At 37.2% G+C, this 19,046-nt stretch overlaps 1 protein-coding gene across 6 annotated transcripts in view; it reads left to right on the forward strand.

Annotated features, from left to right (window-relative positions):
• The window catches only part of LOC145248979 (uncharacterized), a 68,277-nt gene that overhangs the window by 44,515 nt on the left and 4,716 nt on the right, over window positions 1–19,046 (forward strand). For 4 of the 6 annotated variants that reach the window (XM_080110795.1, XM_080110796.1, XM_080110798.1 and 1 more), the window contains 5 exons: window positions 4,641–4,898; window positions 8,370–8,627; window positions 11,320–11,439; window positions 12,744–12,785; window positions 16,093–16,134. In XM_080110795.1, the coding sequence (XP_079966921.1) occupies window positions 4,641–4,898; window positions 8,370–8,627; window positions 11,320–11,439; window positions 12,744–12,785; window positions 16,093–16,134 (720 nt within the window). The remainder of the gene's footprint in view (window positions 1–4,640; window positions 4,899–8,369; window positions 8,628–11,319; window positions 11,440–12,743; window positions 12,786–16,092; window positions 16,135–19,046) is intronic. The other 2 variants (XM_080110797.1, XM_080110800.1) reach the window with 1 other exon arrangement.

Raw genomic sequence — 19,046 nt, forward strand, 5'->3', positions numbered from 1 at the left:
GTAATATTATATTTGTGTAATAAATCATAATTTCTTCATATCGTAAGAGGAAAATATTTCTAATTTCGGAAGTGGGGAGTTATGTTTTTTCTTGTAAATGTTGTACTATAGCACTATATTCTACATAATGCATGGTAAGGTGACGGGTAATGTGGTCGGTATGTAATCGACGTAACCAACGTAACTACTGTTTTATTTGTTTTTTTGTGTGTTACTATAGGAGTTACACTCCCCCAGGGAGCATTAAAACTTATAGATGACGTTGGTTCATTCTAGTGGTTTTAGGGGAATCGTTTTTTTTTACAACTAGGGTTTGGGTTTTTAATATTTTATAATGAGTCTAAGGTTATTGTTAGCAATGGAGGAATGAATAATATTTTTTATTGGCTTTTTTCCAATTTAAATCCTGGTTGCATCTGGTTGCAGTAAAAAACGTAAATTGTATTGAGATTTTGATGATGATGGGTATTACTATTTGTGATTGTGTTTTTTTAAAGTTCCGAAACAGTGATGAAAGACGAAAAGCAAAAAGATAATGATATGCTTCAAAGATAAAAAACATCTATGTGTCATACTTAGATGTTAATACCTACACACAAAAAACATCTATGTGTCATAGTTAGATGTTAATACCTACGCACAAAAAACATCTATGTGTCATAGTTAGATGTTAATACCTACACACAAAAAACATCACCAGAAAATTGAAATAATAAAAAAAGTATAACTAAACAAAAGCTCTCTGTTGTCCGCGACGAGGTGGAGAGCCTTGTGTGTCCCAATGAGCCTGTGAGCGATGCCGTCTGGAGGTTAATGCTCCTGGTAGGTTCACCCATGGCGGTAAGGTTGAAGAGGAGGTTCCAGACTAAGAGCGATCCAAAAAGACCTCAACGGCGGAGTGGCCGGATGATGGTAGCAGGGCGAGCTCCACAACGGTCACAAAGATGGAAGAAGGCTGCAGCAAAGATGGGCCCCAATTGTCCTGGTCTCCACGCCATTGGATCCTGGTCTGGTCTTTTGCCAAAGACAATCTGGTGGGTGTCTGTGCACCCGTCACTGCACTCTAAAATATTCCACGCACAGGCGTTCTCCCGAAGAACCCACTATTACCCCCCCCAAAGTCCTATGGCGTGGGAGCTTCTACCCATGCACTGGCACATGGACCGAGGCAGAAAGAGCATCTCGGCAACAGCGCCCACGCCTGAGCAGTCCTATTTAGGATCCGCTCTGCTTACCCCACGTGGGGAATGGGCTAGAAAAGGCACCCTAAAAATAGCCTGCCTGGAATACGACGCCAAGTGGGTTCACCTCCTAGCAGTCGAAAACAGAAGAAAATGAACTTTGGAATATGGAATATAAGGACACTTATGGACAGTGCATCCAGCGATTGTCCATAAAGAAGAACTACGATCATTGCCAGGGAGCGGAAGTGGTTCGAAATCGACATTGCCACCTTGTCAGAGACACGCCTGGCAGAGGAGCGGCAACTAAAAGAGGAGAAAGGTGGATACACTTTCTTCTGCAAGGGAAAAGCAGCTATAAAGCTCAGAACCCATGGTGTGGGGTTTGCCATCAAGAACCAACTCATTTCCCAATTTTCCGAATCTCCAGTAGGCATCAATGATCGTCTCATAACTCTACGACTTAGTCTTTCAAACAACGATATGGCCACGGCTGTGAGTGCCTATGCTCCAACTTCGGACTCACAGAATGAGAAAAAGGAGACATTTTATGCAACCCTTGTACCAGGTGCTATCAAACATCCCAAAGGAAGACAAGATCCTTCTACTCCGGGATTTCAATGCCAGGGTTGACAGGGATCAGAACCTCTGGAAAGGCACTCTAGGCAGGGAGGGTGTGGGGAATGTCAATACCAACGGACCCCTCCTACTGTCTAAATGTGCAGAACATGAGCTTGTGATCACAAACACCTTCTTCCGTCAGAGAAACCGACACAAAACCTCCTGACTGCATCCCCGAATGAAGCGCTGGCATCTCATCGACTATGTGATTGTCAGGGCTCGAGATTGCAGAGATGTCAACATCACCAAGGCCATGATCAGTGCGGACGAATCCTGAACTGACCACCGCCTCATCCGCTCTACCATGAACATCAAGATGAGAAGGAGGAGAACACAAGGAAACAGCTTCGCCCCCAATTTGTGGATCAATTTGCCCACCTTTGCAGTCTTCTCTCCACAAGATCTATCATCAAGACAGAGATTCACCACCGCATCAGATGCGCCAGTGCAGCCTTTGCCAGGCTACGGAAACGGGTGTTTGAGAATCGAGACATACTGAGCAGGGTCAAACTGCTTGTCTGTAAAGCAGTTATCTTGCCCACTCTTCTCTATAGGGCCGACAGCTGGACCACCTACAGCATATATCTGAAGGCCCTGGAACAGTATCACCAGCATTGTCTCTGCAAGATCCTCAGGATTGGATGGAAGAATCGACAAACAAACGTAAGCGTCCTGAGGGAGGCGAACATACCTTCCATCACCACAACCATCATCCGACAGCAGTTGCAATGGATGAGCCATGTTGTGCACATGCCTGACAACTGCCTCCCAAAGCAAATGCTCTACGGTCAGCTAAAAGAGGGAAAGCGATCCCAAGGAGGACATAAAAAGAGATATAAGGACAATATAAAGACCCACCTGAGACAGTGTCACTTCAGCCTCACCAGTTAGGAGGATGCTGCTCTCCAGAGGGACATGTGGAGCAAGAGGGTCCATGAAGACACGATTCATTCAGAAAAGGACCTCCACAGAGCTGCAGAAAACAAGAGGAAGCAGAGAAAGGAGAGATCTACTACCAACACAGCTCCTTTCGCCTCTTCCACTACCCAGACGACCACCCACACATACCCCCACTGCAATAAAGTCTGTAGGTGAAGGATCGGCCTCCACGGCCATCTGAGGACCCACAAATGATCACACCTAATATCACCGACGGGAGAACAATCATACTCGTCAAGAGTGATTGCTGCTGATGATGATGTGTGAAAAGACTTTTGAAAGATAATGAAACGCGTTATTGTTGAAAGTATCACGAATAAATGCATTTCATTTGTGCTTAAAAAGCTAAGTTAGATTTTTATTTTTATTTATTTTTGTTGTGTTCTTTTATGGCGAATTCTCAGACAATGTGCAGGTACAAGTAGTTGAAATGTAATGACACGGTTGATTAAAAAAATGCCTCAACCAGTCAATCTATCTATCTATCTATCTATCTATCTATCTAACATGTACTTATGCACAAACACATGTTTCATCTTTTCTACATCAGAGTGGTTGAAATGTAACGTTACAGGACATACCATTTCGGCTTCTTTTCGTCCGCCTTTATAAACAACTTCCTATCAATTATCTTTTCGCCAAAACCATTTTCTTTTACAAGGTTACTTGTGGAAAAGAGTTGATGAGTGTAAGGTGGCAGTGATCATTAATGGTGGAAATTGTGTAGAATTTGATTCTTTAAGGCGGAGACTCAACAAAAATTTGTTTGCATTGAACTTTAAGACGACCATGTTTTAGTTAGCTTGAAATCAAGCCAGCAAAACAGAGTACTACAGAGGGGCAGTTTTAGAAAAAAAGCTTTGTTCATGGAATTTGCGTTTTTATTTAGGCACGGTTAGATAGTGGGGGAAATTGTTGGTAGGGGTTTTAGCCAGATGCGTTCTCGTTTTCATCCATTTTATTTCTTCATATTTGTGTCTCACCATTCACACGAATTACTTTAGAACACCTAAAAATCTTCCTCTTATGAAAACTAAGAGTGAATAAAAATATCAAATATAGCTTATGATGTCAAAATTAATATACAAGGTGCTTTCAATAAGTTTCCAGGCTTTTGTTCGTATAGTCACTTTTACACACATAAAATTCTAGCCCCTTTCGAAATCATCTCCCTCAGCTGCAAAGAACTGGTTGTACCGTTTAAACAACTTCGGGAAGACCTTATGGAAGTCCTCTTTCATCTCCTCAATTGTATCATAACGACAGCCTCTAAGGTTTTCTTTTACCTTAGAGAAGAACCAAAAGTCACAGGTCTGAACTATAGTGAGGGTGAGGAACTTTCTTGAGGCCCATCTTGGTCAAATAGTCAGGTAGAGTTGTGGATTTCTAGAAAAATTACCTCGTATATTAATCTTTAAATGCAATATTTAGATAATTGTCCTTCGACTACTTTTATAAATATATTGAACATTAATTTAGCCATATATTGGAGGAAGTAATCAAGACTATTATTAAATTAATTAATTCTTTTATTAAATTCTCAATATCTTCTTCACTTTATGCCTAATTCTAAATATAATATATTTTTTAGAAATCTTTTTATTTACTGCTGAATTGGGTATATTTCATGGTTATCTCTCTTGCAGAATAAGCCATTTAAAAATAAATACAATTACCTGTTATCTTTATTTAATTAAGATTGTCTCTCCTTCTTGGAATAGAGTTATTCAATAATTTTGATTTTTTATGCACAGGATCGAGATCATTAATCTGTTTTCCAAAACCTTTGAACTATTAACTTCATAGTTTTGGTGATTTAAATCTTCAACTTGTCATTTTATTTGTGTGCTTTTAGAACATGTGTTGATACTCTTTTAATTTTGAATTTTTGGTTGACAGATCCACCAGCAGACAAACCTGTCATCACCGTCAACAAACCCCAAATATGTGTTGGCGAACAAATAACAGCTACGTGCGAATGGCGAGGTGGTCAGCCGAATGCTTCTGTAAATCTAAATTGCCTTTCTGTGACGAAAACAAACAAAGATTCTGTGACGATAATCGAAACTGTGACTCGTGGGATGAGCCATCAATGTCGATGTGAAGGAGTACATGCTTGTAGAAATGAATTTACCACGTATAAGCTAAACATGCAATGTAAGTGAATTTTTTTTCTGTTTTGAAATATCATGTTTAGAGATTCATCTCAAACTAAAAATTAATTTATTATTGAATTTTTGTCTTAATTTTATCTTTATGCTCTGATGAAACTTCCTATCTATCTATCTATCTATCTATCATTTTGTTTTGAAATGTGTGTGCATCATGTTTACTGAATATATATACCAGCAGGACCCGTCATCCGGCGTTGCCCGGTGAAAGCATTAAAAAGTAAAGTATGGTTGTTGTTGGGGTCCCCCCAACCTACCCATGTTAAGTACCGTTTTCGGAATAGACCGCCGCTCAACCTCCCCATGGAAAAAACGGCTGTCGGAATAGACACCGCCAACCTCCGCAAGTGAATTACAGTGCAGAATGCAGGTATTTATTTCTTGAAAGATACCTGTCTGTGCAAAATATAAATAACATTGTCTTAATGAGTATACTGGAAAATTTGTAAAACTCGTCGTACTCAAGGAAATTTTGGAGTTTGATTTAATGTAAAAATTCCTCTCCAATCACCCACCCCGCAAAAAAGTTGTAGAAGCCGTAAAGTGGACAAAAGAAACAAAAGAAATATAGCCCCCTCTCCATAAAAAATAAGTTCCAGTAAACTTAACTCTGCAAGCATTAACAACCCCCCCCCATCCAAAAAGGAACGTTGGACGGACGGTTAAGAAATTCCCCCCACACCTCTAAAGTGAATAACGTAAAAATGTTGTTCTTTTACGTTCTTCCTTGGTATGGTTAATGTTTGTTACTTTCAAAGTATATAAGGAAACACACTCATTGTTGCAAGAAAGAGAGAGAGAGAGAGGAGGGAGAGAGAGGAGAACAATACCTTTGTGGGTGTTTTGTTATAGCAGGTAGCGAAACTTAACCGCCCCTCTCCTTCGTTAGGTTTTTAGAGAAAGAAAGAAAGAAAGAGAGAGAGAGAGAGAGAGAGAGAGAGAGAGAGAAAGCGGCCGTCGATGATAAACTAAATGCAAAACATCATGTTTCAGATGTTGGACCACGTTTACAGTCTAACAGGCTCGTCAGACCTAACAGAAGGTCTGACGAGCCTGTTAGACTGTAAACGTGGTCCAACATCTGAAACATATGTAACCAAACAGATAAAACGGTAATAAAAAATAAAACATACACACCTTGTTTTTGTTTTATTTTTGTTTCAATTTTATACCCAAATCTATTTAGGCATCTATCTCTCTGTCCATCTATCTATTTATTTCATATGTAGTTATGCACAAAAATGTGTCCCATCTTTTCTACATCATAGTAGCTAGACATAGTAAGTACATTAATCATGAAATCCGAATCGTGCGCATAAGTTGCTACCTATAATGACAACTAAATGCTCTACTTATTATCAACAACGCAGCCGCTTACCTTAATAATGTTTTTTCCTTCATATTCTCTTCTGGTCGTGTCATCGTCTCTCACTTTGGGAACTGCCGAGAGCTGCATAGTGGCTCACAACTATGTAAAAATAAAAAACAACAAGAGAAGAGGATTCAATTTTTTAATGAAACTATCTTGTTTTTTTATGTAAGGGGGAAAACATCATTTTCTATGCCAGAGTGCTTAACGCATAGGAGAACATATCTTTATCTAGATACTACTAAACATCTGTAAACCTTGTTATATTTTTAATTTTCTCCTCGTTCATACTTGATGACGTCATAGTTGAGGACCCATCACAGTGCACCGAAAGGAAGCTTCACATAGTGATTAGTTCACAATGCATTATAGCCTACATTGCACAATAGAGAACCTACTGTGGATTATATATATATATATATATATATATATATATATATATATATATATATATATATATATATATATATAATGGCTGGAATGAAAGTTTAAAATGTTTGAGTCATTTCTGGTGGACTTTCACAAGGCTACAACTTCTTGGGCAGGACTCGACTAATGGACTACTTGGCGTCAAAACTGGCCCACTTTACCCAACACTCTTCCCCTCAAACCTGAAATTAAACAAAAACGTCATGAAATGACAACCCAAACAAATATCACGATCAACCCCGACAACCACCCCAATAAAACCATAGTGTTTAAAGATGAATATATTTTACCTTTAAATTATTTCCCTTGCTCCAAAAAGCATTTTGAAGCATTAGTTATCTGCCCCTAAATTTTTCACAGATAATATCTGTTGCTTCACGAAGGAAAAGAGATAAAAGAAAAAAACATGCAGCAGCACAACTGCGCCAACCATCAAGTCAAATGGATGATAAACGGAGACCGAATGATGTTGTATATATGACTCAACAATTACGTCACCACGCCCCAGCACGATCCTTAACAATTTCGTCGATTTTAACCCGAACACCTCTGTCGATTCGACACGATACAATCCTGAACAACTCTGTCAGTTCGGACCCAAAAACCTCCATCGATTCGACATGACATGATCTCGAACATTTCTGTCGATTCGAATTCAAACACCTCCATTGATTCGATGACACGATCTTGAACGACTCCGTTGAAACGATTCAACATGACACATTACCAGAGCAACCTTGGCAAGACTCTCGTATCGGCTTTTTATAGCCGTTGGGCGAACTCATTTTCGCCGTGGGTAGGCCCAACTAAGACGTTGATATACACTTCTTGAGCACTTCTGCGCTTGCTCGTCACAATATTAATAGAAAATGCAAACAGACGCTTACTGACATTATTTAGCAAATCTCTTCATTTCAAAGTAATTTCTTCGATAATAACTTGTACACTAAATCATTATTGCTATTATGTATTGTGACAATATTTGCAACTAAAGTAACTTTCAGGAGATGGTCATTGACCATGACCAACAGAAACATTGAAATAGACACCAAATTCAGAATACTCCAAACGTATGTATGGTCTATTCTATTATACAGTTGTTAGTGCTGGACAATCACCAACACCGCGAGGAAAAGACTGGAGGCAACTGAAACTTGGTACCTGAGAAGAATTTTGAAGATATCCTGGACAGAAAAAAAAGCAAACAAATCAGAAGGTATTAGAAATGGCAAACACAGAAAGGTCTCTAATAAGAACAGTACGAAAAAGACAAATGAGATTTATGGGCCATGTCTAAAAAAAAGCGGAATAGAACAGTTTAGCTTGATAGGAAAGATCGTGGGTAGAAGAAGCAGAGAACCACAGCAAGAAACAACGTTGACAATCTGATGAGCAACAATGAATTCATGAATGCAGAGAGAGAGAGAGAGAGAGAGAGAGAGAGAGAGAGATGGAAAACAATAGCAGTCAACTTGATGATGATGATGATGATGATGATGATGATGATGATGATGATTGCTACGCGTGTAAATGGAATCGTTTTCATCCATTTTATTTCTTCACGCACACAACTTCATAACCTATTATATAATTCTTTTTATTTTGTGTGTTGTTGAAACATGTATTGACACTCTTTTCCTGTTGACATTTTATCGATAGATCCACCACCAGGAAAGCCAGTCATCACCGTGAGCAATTCTGAAAGATTTCCTGGTAACCAAACCAATATTACATGTGAATGGCGAGGTGGTCAGCCAAGTGCTTCTGTTACTCTAAATTGCCTTTCCGCGACGAAAACAAAGAAAGATTCTGTTATGATCACAGAAACTGTAACTCGCGAGATGAGCCGCGATTGTCGATGTGAAGGAGTACATGCTTGTAAAAATGAATTTACCACGTATAAACTAAATATTCAATGTAAGTGATTTTTTGCTTCAGTTTTTGAAACATCATGTTGACACATTCATCTTGAACTAAAAAGTTAATCTCGTATTGTATTTTTTGTCTCAATTTTATCAATATGCTCTGCTCAAATCTCTCTCTCTATCTCTATCTATCTATCTATCTATCTATTTATTAGCTTCCTTCAGTCTTGACAGACTATGGATACTCCTGTAAGGGTGTCTACGCATGAATTTTTTTGTGGCAAGACTTGCGCAATCTTCAACCATACCTCTCCTGAGTTAGAATTGTAAAATACCAGTGACGGATGGAGGTTCAGGGCGACTGAAATCAATACCGAGATAACCAGCGCCCAGAATTCCCCAATAGTCACTCATCTGGAATTAGCCAAGTTCAACTTTGGTGGTCTAATGAGAACCGATCAGTCAACATAATTATGCCGTAGAGAGAGAGAGAGAGAGAGAGAGAGAGAGAGAGAGAGAGAGAGAGAGAGAGAGAGAGAGAGAGAGAGAGAGAATTAGTTATGAAAATATATATGGCAATTAAGCTACACAGAATATTCCGCGTTTGATTCTCGTGAGAATTCGGCAGGCTTACGCTTGCATAAGCCTGAGAAATTCTCACAAGAATCAAACACGGAATATTCTGTGTAGCTTAATTGCCATATATATTTTCATAACTTACTACCTAGCTCTACCTATGTATTGAGCACTGCTGAAGTAAATACTGAAAAATTTACGCATAAAATAATATCTTTATTAATTTATGTGATTAAATGAAGTAACCATATATATATATATATATATATATGTATATATATATATATATAGTCTTGTAAGTTTTTAACCTTTAAAACTATACAAAAGAAAATATTTTTTATCATTCGTTAGAAAACCTATTCAGTCAGTAAGTCATTCAATCACCTGCAATCATTACATTAACTTGTTCTCTCGAATTCACTATAGTACCAGTAATAATTTCTTTTTTAAAGGATCAGCAGGTGTTTACCATGAAACACTGTTTCGGGGATTTAAAAGCAAAACAGTATATTACATCATGGCTCCCCAGCAGTGTTGATCAAACACCACCTCCCTTAATCTCAGGAAAAATATGTTACAAATATTAGATCTAGTTTCCTATTCTTAATTACTTTATCTAACCTATTCATGTTTAATATATATATATATATATATATATATATATATATATATATATATATATATATATATATACGGTGATTGAAAAATAATTCTCTATTTTAAAATACATACAATTTATTTTTGAAATACAATTTATGCAATTAATGAATATGCACTCGCAGTAAAAACATCGGAGCCGGTTTTGAACTTTATCAAGGTAGAATATGGTGCTCTGTGTAGCTCCCACCCAGATATGGCAACAGTACTCCATTTTATGATGTATCTTACTCTTACATAGAATACTAACTGCGTCGGCAGTTAGATACCGTATAGATCGATAATGACGCAACCATTTTTCCAACGATTTTATGTAAGTCTACTATCTCAGGTCAGGAGTAAAGGTCTTGTATTCTGCAAGAATGAACATCTCTTTCGCTCTCTTTATATATATATATATATATATATATATATATATATATATCAACATGAATAGGTTATATCAGAGGTCAAATGGGGCTTTGTCCTGTAAGTGCCTGCTAATTGGCTGATTAGGAAGGGTGCGATGGATACTAGAAAGCTGATTGGCTAACAAAAAACTCAATAGAATGTGCGTATATAAAAACGCAAAACAATGACAAAATTCTCGCATAAGCCTGAAGAATCCTAGAGTGGATGAAATGTGGAATATTCAGTGTAGCTTAATGGCCATATATATTTTATAACTTACTAACTAGCTCTACCTACGTATTGAGCACTGTTGAAGTAAATACTTAAAGTTTACGCATAAATTTATACTTTCGTATATTAATTTATGTGAGTAAATGAAGTAGTTATATATAGAATGTATGTGGGGGGTGGATTAGGTTATGTTATTGCTAGGCCATTTTGCAAGGAGAAATTTTCTTTTATGGAGACATTGTTTAAAAATCTTATTTTGATGTTCATACAAGCTGTGGATGGGTTATTCATTGCCTGATGTATTCTGTATTTTTCAGTACTGCATAACGGACAGGTCTTGGATGTAAGGTCATAATTTTACATCAATGATTTTCCATTCAATTTTATAAAGTGTGTTGAATTCCTTGAGTGACCAAATGTTGGTTACTAAAGAAGTATAGAATATCTTTTTATAGTATTTAAAGGAGGAATTGTAGGCATATAGCCTCTGCTTAAAAGTACCCTAAGTCATCTCAATGTAAATCTCCTTTTTATTGGAGTTACCGCCAGAAATGACTTTGGCTTGGTAAACCATCGATTTGATGGTACAGCCCCCTCCCAGAAGGCAAGTATTTCCTCTCTTGCTAGTATGAAAAGTAATATGGTTAAGCTTAAACATGAAAAGTAAAGGACTAGTTGTTAAAACTGGAAAAGGAAATGACAAGATATTATAGTAAAAAATATAATAAATTTATAGCATAAAATATTGCAGTGTTAAGAATTGATTATATAATGTTATAAATTGAATTTAAAAAAAAATCCTAATGCTACAATATTTTATTTTTTATGTTAAATTGTTAATAAAATTCATGTTATGTTTTCGAGTTCTTAATGTTTCTTTTTTGTTTCAGCTAATGAAGAAAGTGACGAGAATGATATCCATATATGGTTAATAGTGGTTGCTACGGTTGCAGCACTCCTTTTTATTATAGCTGTTGGAATTCTTTGTATCAAATATCAAAGTTACTCAAGTAAGTTTTTTTTTTTTACAAAGGAGTCGCCACTTATCCAGACTCGAAGATAAGGGTTAATGAGTGTACGGTAGTCAATGGGACAATATCGTAGTAATTGTGAGTAGTGCAAATTTGGTAAATTGGATTATTTAAGGGGACCGCTCATCAAGAACTTGTTTACTTTGGACTTGAAGACGACCATATTGTAGCCAGTTGGAAGGCAGTTCCATGAGCGTGCTTTGTTCATAGAATGCACATTCAAGTTAAGGTACAAATAAAAAGTGGGTGAAATTATTGATAGTGGTTTCAGCTAGACGAGTATTTATCCTGAAAGTTTTGCAAAGGGAGATAACAGATTAAAGCTCAGGCGAGCACTTGTTATAAAAATACCGATAGAGCAGAGACAGGCTCGCAACATCTCTGTGGGAAAGAGGTTGCAGGGAAGAGAAAAGGGCATCACCTATTAGGCTATGAAGTATATTTTGAACTCTGTGAAGGCAGGATAAGTTGCCATTTGGATTTGTTGGTTGTTTTACGGCATATCCACCCTTTTCAGGTTATTTAATGCCGAATACAGTGATTTTGAAGAAAATTCTTTTAATAGAATATATTTGTTTTTTGTTTTTTTTTTAAAAAGTCGGTTTCTATTTAACTCATAGTTGAGACCCTAACAGGTACTACCACTCCGAGTCAGAGTGGACTGGGAGCAATGCCAATTAAAGGGTGGCTCCACACTCTCCAAAGCCCGCAAGCTGGGTTCTCACCATCAGATATAGTTTAAGGTCATATCCAGGACCAGGATAAGGTGAAGAGATGTCCAGAAATGATTAATAGTTGGTCTTATGATTATTGCACCTATTATTGTTATAGGTGTTGGAATTTTTCTTTCAAATACCACTGTTACTCAAGTAAGTTCAAGTAGCTTTAGATATACTTTAACGGGTCAAATGATAATATCCTTTATTTGCTTCTTATGATCTGACTTTTTTTTAAGTCACGTCCTTCGGGTTTGTTAGACGTCATATTGGAAACTTTCATTATCAACTCGCATCTCTTTAATTTTTGCATCCAAGTATCAACAAAATCGAAATCCTTGAGAGAAAATTGAAAGACAATTAGCACTTATTGCTTTGCTAGCTGAACTTTTTCTTCTTAGCTGGTCAAATTAGGTAGAGTCATTTATTATATTCTTCATTAAAAGTGAAGCAAAAAGCTATATGTTCATTCATTATGATCGCATGCTCCTAGGCATTATCTCCCATTAAAAAGTGATGTGTTATCATGCGATTTCATATTTTCTTTTCGTTATTCTTTATTTACAGCGAAGAAAAAGATTGCAAATCAAAATCGTGATTTTCGATCTGGTAAGTATAAATTGATCTTCAAAAAAAAAAAAATTATTGATTTTATTGATTTTTATACATTTTTGATAACTGAAATAATAAATAATCTATAAATATAAAAGCGAAAATGTGTGTATGTATGTTTGTATGTGTTTTTGTGTGTCCGCGAACAACTTTCGACAGACACGACAAAAATTCACAAACCCGGTATCATATCGAAGCCCCATCTTTCGCACGAAAACTATCGAAAAATTGCCCAAAAACGTTCATTTTTTCACCCCGAAATCGACATTTTTCGACAGAGGGAGGTCAACAAGAGCGGTTCTACGCATGCGCCAGATGACTTCATGACATGATTTACTTTAAATAGTTGAAAAACTGAACAAATTTCTTGTACGTTGCTTTAGGTCAGTTGATTAGCGCGTTTGTTCGGTATCTAAACGTTTTGGGTTCGAATCGTGGTGTGAGATGTCTTTTTTTTCGATTTTTTAAATTTAAATATTGAACCAGTGTTATTTAAGCCATTTTTCACGTAACGTTCGTTTTTCTGTTTTTTTTTTTGTTTACTTCGCTTATCCACCACCGACCACACACCCAAAAACATCCGGGTACCCACCGAATTTTAAGATTTTAATATCGAAACAGACGTATTTAAGCCATTTCTGTTTTTTTCAATTTTTACATTTAACATCGTTCATTTGCCTTACGTTAGTTTTTTGTGTTTTTTTCGATGTTTTGATTACCCCCCCGCTTAAGTTTAAACGTTGTTTTCTTGTTTTACTTCGCTTATAACAAACAAACTTGGTCAGTGACTTCATTTGGTGAATAGCTATTGCTCTACGACTTCCGTGCACGCACCTGTCAATTTGGTTCTTACTTAAATAAATTCAAACATCTTTCACTAACTAATTCTGGCTGGCCGATTTTATTTTCAAACTTCGCCTCAGGGCTTCGGGTTCGATCCTACCCACCTCCCGGTTTCTTTTTTATTTAACACCACACACACCTACAAACACCCGGTCAATGCCGGGTACCCCCGCTAGTCTATATATATAAAATGCAAAATGTGTGTGACCATTTCGTGCATGTCTCGCAAAGGCTTCTTTCGCACATGCTCCCGGGGGGGTTACTAATAGTTAGAACTGTTTATATACCCCCTATATAATATCTATGATTTGGGAATGCGTGTAGCGTCTAGATTTATTTACATCGACTTTTATGAGATTCGCGCTATTTCGCTCTGTCGCCTGTTTGTCTTGCTCTTCAGTATAAATAAAGTGAAACTAAATTCAATCCGTGCGTACTCAGGGAAACGTCCAGAAGCAATCAGATTTGATCAATGGTGGGACAAACTCCTCTTATATCAAATAATTGCTATTCAATCTAGACAATGAGGAGCTGGCTTTTCCCTCCCCAACATCTGTTGGGGGAAAAAAACCAGTCAAAGTTTGGTAAACAAACCCAAAAGCTGCCTTGCAGCAAAAGTTAACTGCGTGACCTCTATTTGACCTCCTTAATTAGTATTTTTTTTATTTCCAACTTTGCCTCAAGGGTTCGGGTTCGATCCTCATACTCACCTACCAAAACTTTTTTATTTTAACCCCCAGCCACCCCCGGAGTTTTGATTTACCCAAAACCACACACACCTGAAAACACCCGGGCATCGCCGGGTACCCCCCCCCCCCGCTAGATATTTCTAAAAGGTAATCTGAGTCTTTGTCATCATCATCATCGACTACTCTGGGTCTTGTACTACAGATGTCGTCGTCGTCATCATCATCATCATCATCATCGGTTTAACACCTGTTTTACATGGTGGAATAATTTAGACCGCTTAACACTTCTAAACTAACCTATCCCTGGCCAGGACTTTATTTATCCGTCTTTCTTTTAAATCCAATTTTATCACCTCCCATATTTTCTTTGACATAATGTATGATTAGGTAAGCTGCGTGCCTTCACCAATCACATCTGAGTTTGTAAATAAAAGATATTTAATTACGATGGGCGTGCAATAAGTAATGCCCCTGACCCACTTCCCATAGAAGTAGAGCAACGAAACTTGGCACAGTTATTAGTCTTTCTCTACATAGAAACTACCCAGAGTTATGCATTTCTCCCATCGTTTGATGCAGCTCTGGAGACCTTTACGTAGAACACCCCAGGTTGATCCTCCAACCACGACGTGACTTCAGAAATCAAGGCTGCATCATCTGGGAAACGTTTTCCTTTCAAAAACAACCTCATGGCTGGGAAGAGGTGAAAGTCAGAGGTGCAAGGTCAGGAGAGTAGGGAGGATGGGGAGGATTTCATAACCACACGCACGTGCTTCTGATCTGGCGACATGCGAGTTGTGAACTGGAGTGTTGTCCTGCAAGAGGAAAGTACCTTTGGTGATCTTGTCCTGCCTCTTGATTCTGATATCTTCCCTTAATTTCCTCAAAAGTGAAGCATAATAGGCTCCTGTAATTGTGGTACCCTTTGCCAAGAAATATGTCATCACTACTCCATCCTGGTCCCAGAAGACTGTAAGCATGACTTTGCCAGCGGAAGGCTGCACCTTTGTCGTCTTTGGAGCTGGTGTGTCCAAGTGCTTCCACTGCATTGACTGGGCTTTGGTATGTGGATCATAGTGATGGACCCAGATTTCATCCTGTGTAATCAGTCTTTTGAAAAACTTTGACTCATCTTCTTGGCACATCTCCAAATTCATCCTCGAGCACTCGACGTGTTCTCGCTTCTTGAATGGTGTGAGCAACCTGGGAATCCATCTGGCAGACACCTCATGCATATGCAAATGATCATGAATGATAGTTTCCACAGACACCGTACTAATTTTGATATCTTGGGCTATTTGGCAAATAGTAATGCGCCGATCTTCCAAAATGGCAGCTTGAACTTGGCGCACAGATGCCTCATCAATAGCAGAAGGGGGGGGCGACCAGGTCTAGGAGCTGTTTCCACAGACTTCCGGCCATGTTTGAATTCACGATGCCAGCGTTTTACAAGGTCATATGATGGGCATTATCACCATAAGTTTCTTTCATTTCATCAAAAGTCTCCTGTGGTGTGCGTCCTTTCAAATACAAAAACTGGCTCGACATTCAACACTCCATTTCACACCTGACTCAGTTCAAACACCTGTAAAACAGAAACCACACTCCAGCATAATGCAATCTTAGGCTTTATTTTCATTAATCTTTAAAGTGAAGCAAAAAGCTATATGTTCATTCATTATGATCGCATCCTCCTAGGCATTATCTCCCATTAAAAAGTGATGTGTTATCATGCGATTTCATATTTTCTTTTTGTTATTTTTTATTTACAGCGAAGAAAAAGATTGCAAATCAAAATCGTGCTTTTCAATCTGGTAAGCATAAATTGATCTACAAAAAAAAATTATTGATTTTATACATTTTTGATAATTGAAATAATAAATAATTATTTCTAAAAGGTAACCTGAGTCGTTGTCGTCATCAGCATCGACTACTGTGGGTCTCGTAACGTTCATTACAGACATCATCACCACCACCACCACAACCACCACCACCACCACCACCACCACCACCACAAGATAACACCTGTTTTACATGGTGGAATGATTTAGACTACTTCAACATTTCTAAACTAACCTATCTCTGGTCAGGACTTTATTTAACCCTCTTTCTTTCAAGTCCATTTTTATCAGATTGTCTGATATTTTCAATGACTTGCTGCTGTATCAACTGTTCTACATCTGTTAACCCAAATACTCTTATTCATTCTTTCCATATGACAAGACCATCAAAATCTCCTGCTCTGCACACATCTTCCTGTACTCTCTAGATTTCCTCTTCTTCTGACATCATTAGAAAAACAAAACACTTTCTCTGATGATAGATATTTTACTACCTGAAATTATTAATAAAAAAGTTAAGTTTATTCAAAATTTCAAAAGATTCTTCTAAGAGCTTTTGCCAAAATTACACTATTGCAATCACATACATAAAAAGCCCAGAAGCAATTAAGGGCAGATAACTCTGACTCATATATAATCAAAGGAATTAAGGACAGATTAAAGAGCTGTTCTTCAACTTATATCATACACCGACATCTCTCTCTCTCTCTCTCTCTCTCTCTCTCTCTCTCTATACACACACACACACACATATATATATATATATATATATATATATATATATATATATATATATATATATATATAAAAAGTCCGCCCACCTAAATTGTAACAAATTACCACGTGACTAGGAAAAAATGTATATATAAGTAGTAAACTAGCAGGGGTTACTCGGCGTTGCCTGGGTGATCGGCCCCCTTCCCACTCCGAGGGGTAACAAAAAAGTCACCCCTCTGGATTTACATGCTTGGTGCCGGCCTCCCCCCTTCAGGGAGAGATAATCCCCAACCCCACCTTCAGGGAGGAGGGTGCCTGGAGGCTTCTCCCCCCCACCACCAAAGAAAAAAGTCACCTCCCCCTGGCCTCCTCGCCCCCCCACCCTTGGGGGGGACACCGGCTCCTTCCTTTGGGGGAGAAACTGCCAAGCTCCCCCCTTTCGGGTGAGAAAATACCAGGCTTCCCCTTTTGGTGGGGGGATGGTGGCGTGGCCTTCGTTATAAAGATGGCCGGCCAGCTGAAAAAATGACGTCATCGCCGAGGTCCCAACAAGCAAGATATGTAGAACTCTTAGACTGTCAATAATGAACAGTAATTTTTACAGACAGCGTTACAAAACTTCAAAATTGGATTGAAATAAAGAACAGGATGATTTATATTGAAACTCATCTAATATTAATAATAAAAAAAAACATAAAAAAACACAAGTTATTTGTTGAAGTATTATAAGCAATTGAATATTTCGTTGTATTATAGATTTTAAAGATTAGAATGCGTTCTTTAATTACTTATAAATTACATTTTAAAAAAGTGAAGGAACACGATTTGATTTGTAGTAAACTTGAGGTTTATTTAATATAATTAAATGAAAATTATGCATGTAAGATTTATGAATATTTGAAGCAGAACACAAGCAAAACATTTGATATGAGTTAAGACAATAAACAAATATTAAAATTAAACTATATTTTTAATCAAAATGAATTTTTTTAAAATCAAAATGAATGTGGGTTTGTATTACTGTACACATAGATTCGAAAAAGTTGTCAAAAAACAAATATATAACAAATAAATGTTATCAAAGGCAAGATAAGTTACTTTTCTACCAAACTGGATATATTTTTCGTATTTTTATTCAATGTAACATGTTTATTCGGCTCGAAAACCATACAGTGTTTACCGATGTATTGGAAAATTCAAGATGGCGTCTGACTCCCTCTTTAACACGGTAAGTTTGGGAAAAGGTGTTATAAATAAAAAAACTGGATAAAATACTGTTAAAAACTCGCCCAATATATGTTACCGTGACATAGCTTGACATATATTCGGCGGGTTTTTAATAGTATTTTTTCTAGTTTTTTATTTATAACACCTTTTCCATACTTACCGTGTTAAAGAGGGAGTGAGGCGCCATCTTGAATTTTCGAATACATCGGTAAACACTGTATGGTTTTCGAGCTGAATAAACATGTTACATTGAATAAAAACACGAAAAATATATCCAGTATGGTAGAAAAGTAACTTATCTTGCCTTTGATAACATGTATTTGTTATATATTTGTTTTTTGACACCTTTATCGAATCTATGTGTACAGTAATACAAACCCGTTTTTCGAGCTGAATAAATATGTTACATTGAATAAAAACACGAAAAATATATCCAGTTTGGTAGAAAAGTAACTTATCTTGCCTTTGATAACATTTATTTGTTATATATTTGTTTTTTGATAACTTTTTCGAATCTATGTGTACAGTAATACAAACCCGAAATGAACTTAAGACCACGAGTGAACGCGCGTTTTTTTTTTAGTTTAGTTTCGTATATATATATATATATATAAAGATAAGTATTTTTAAATTTCATCTTTCTAGCTTTAAAAAAAAGTTTTAAAATTTTATCAGCCGGCATAATTTATTTTTAAATATTGAAAAATTTCAGGAAAATTAATTTTTGCTAGATTTTCAAAACATGTGTATCAACAGCTTTAAAAAATCGTCTCTTCAAAAGAACATGGTTTAAAGAGGACGGTAGTCAACGTGTGTGTGTGTGTGCGTGTGTGCGACAGCGTTTGTTTTCGTGTTGTGTGTACGTGTTTGCGGCTAGCGCCAGAATGGCGGATGTGGTGTCGGAGGTTGGAAGTTTCGTAATTTTGTAATTTGTAAATGGC

Source organism: Euprymna scolopes, chromosome 27 (genome assembly GCF_053919585.1).
Source record: "Euprymna scolopes isolate OS-2025 chromosome 27, ASM5391958v1, whole genome shotgun sequence".
Taxonomy (NCBI): domain Eukaryota; kingdom Metazoa; phylum Mollusca; class Cephalopoda; order Sepiida; family Sepiolidae; genus Euprymna; species Euprymna scolopes.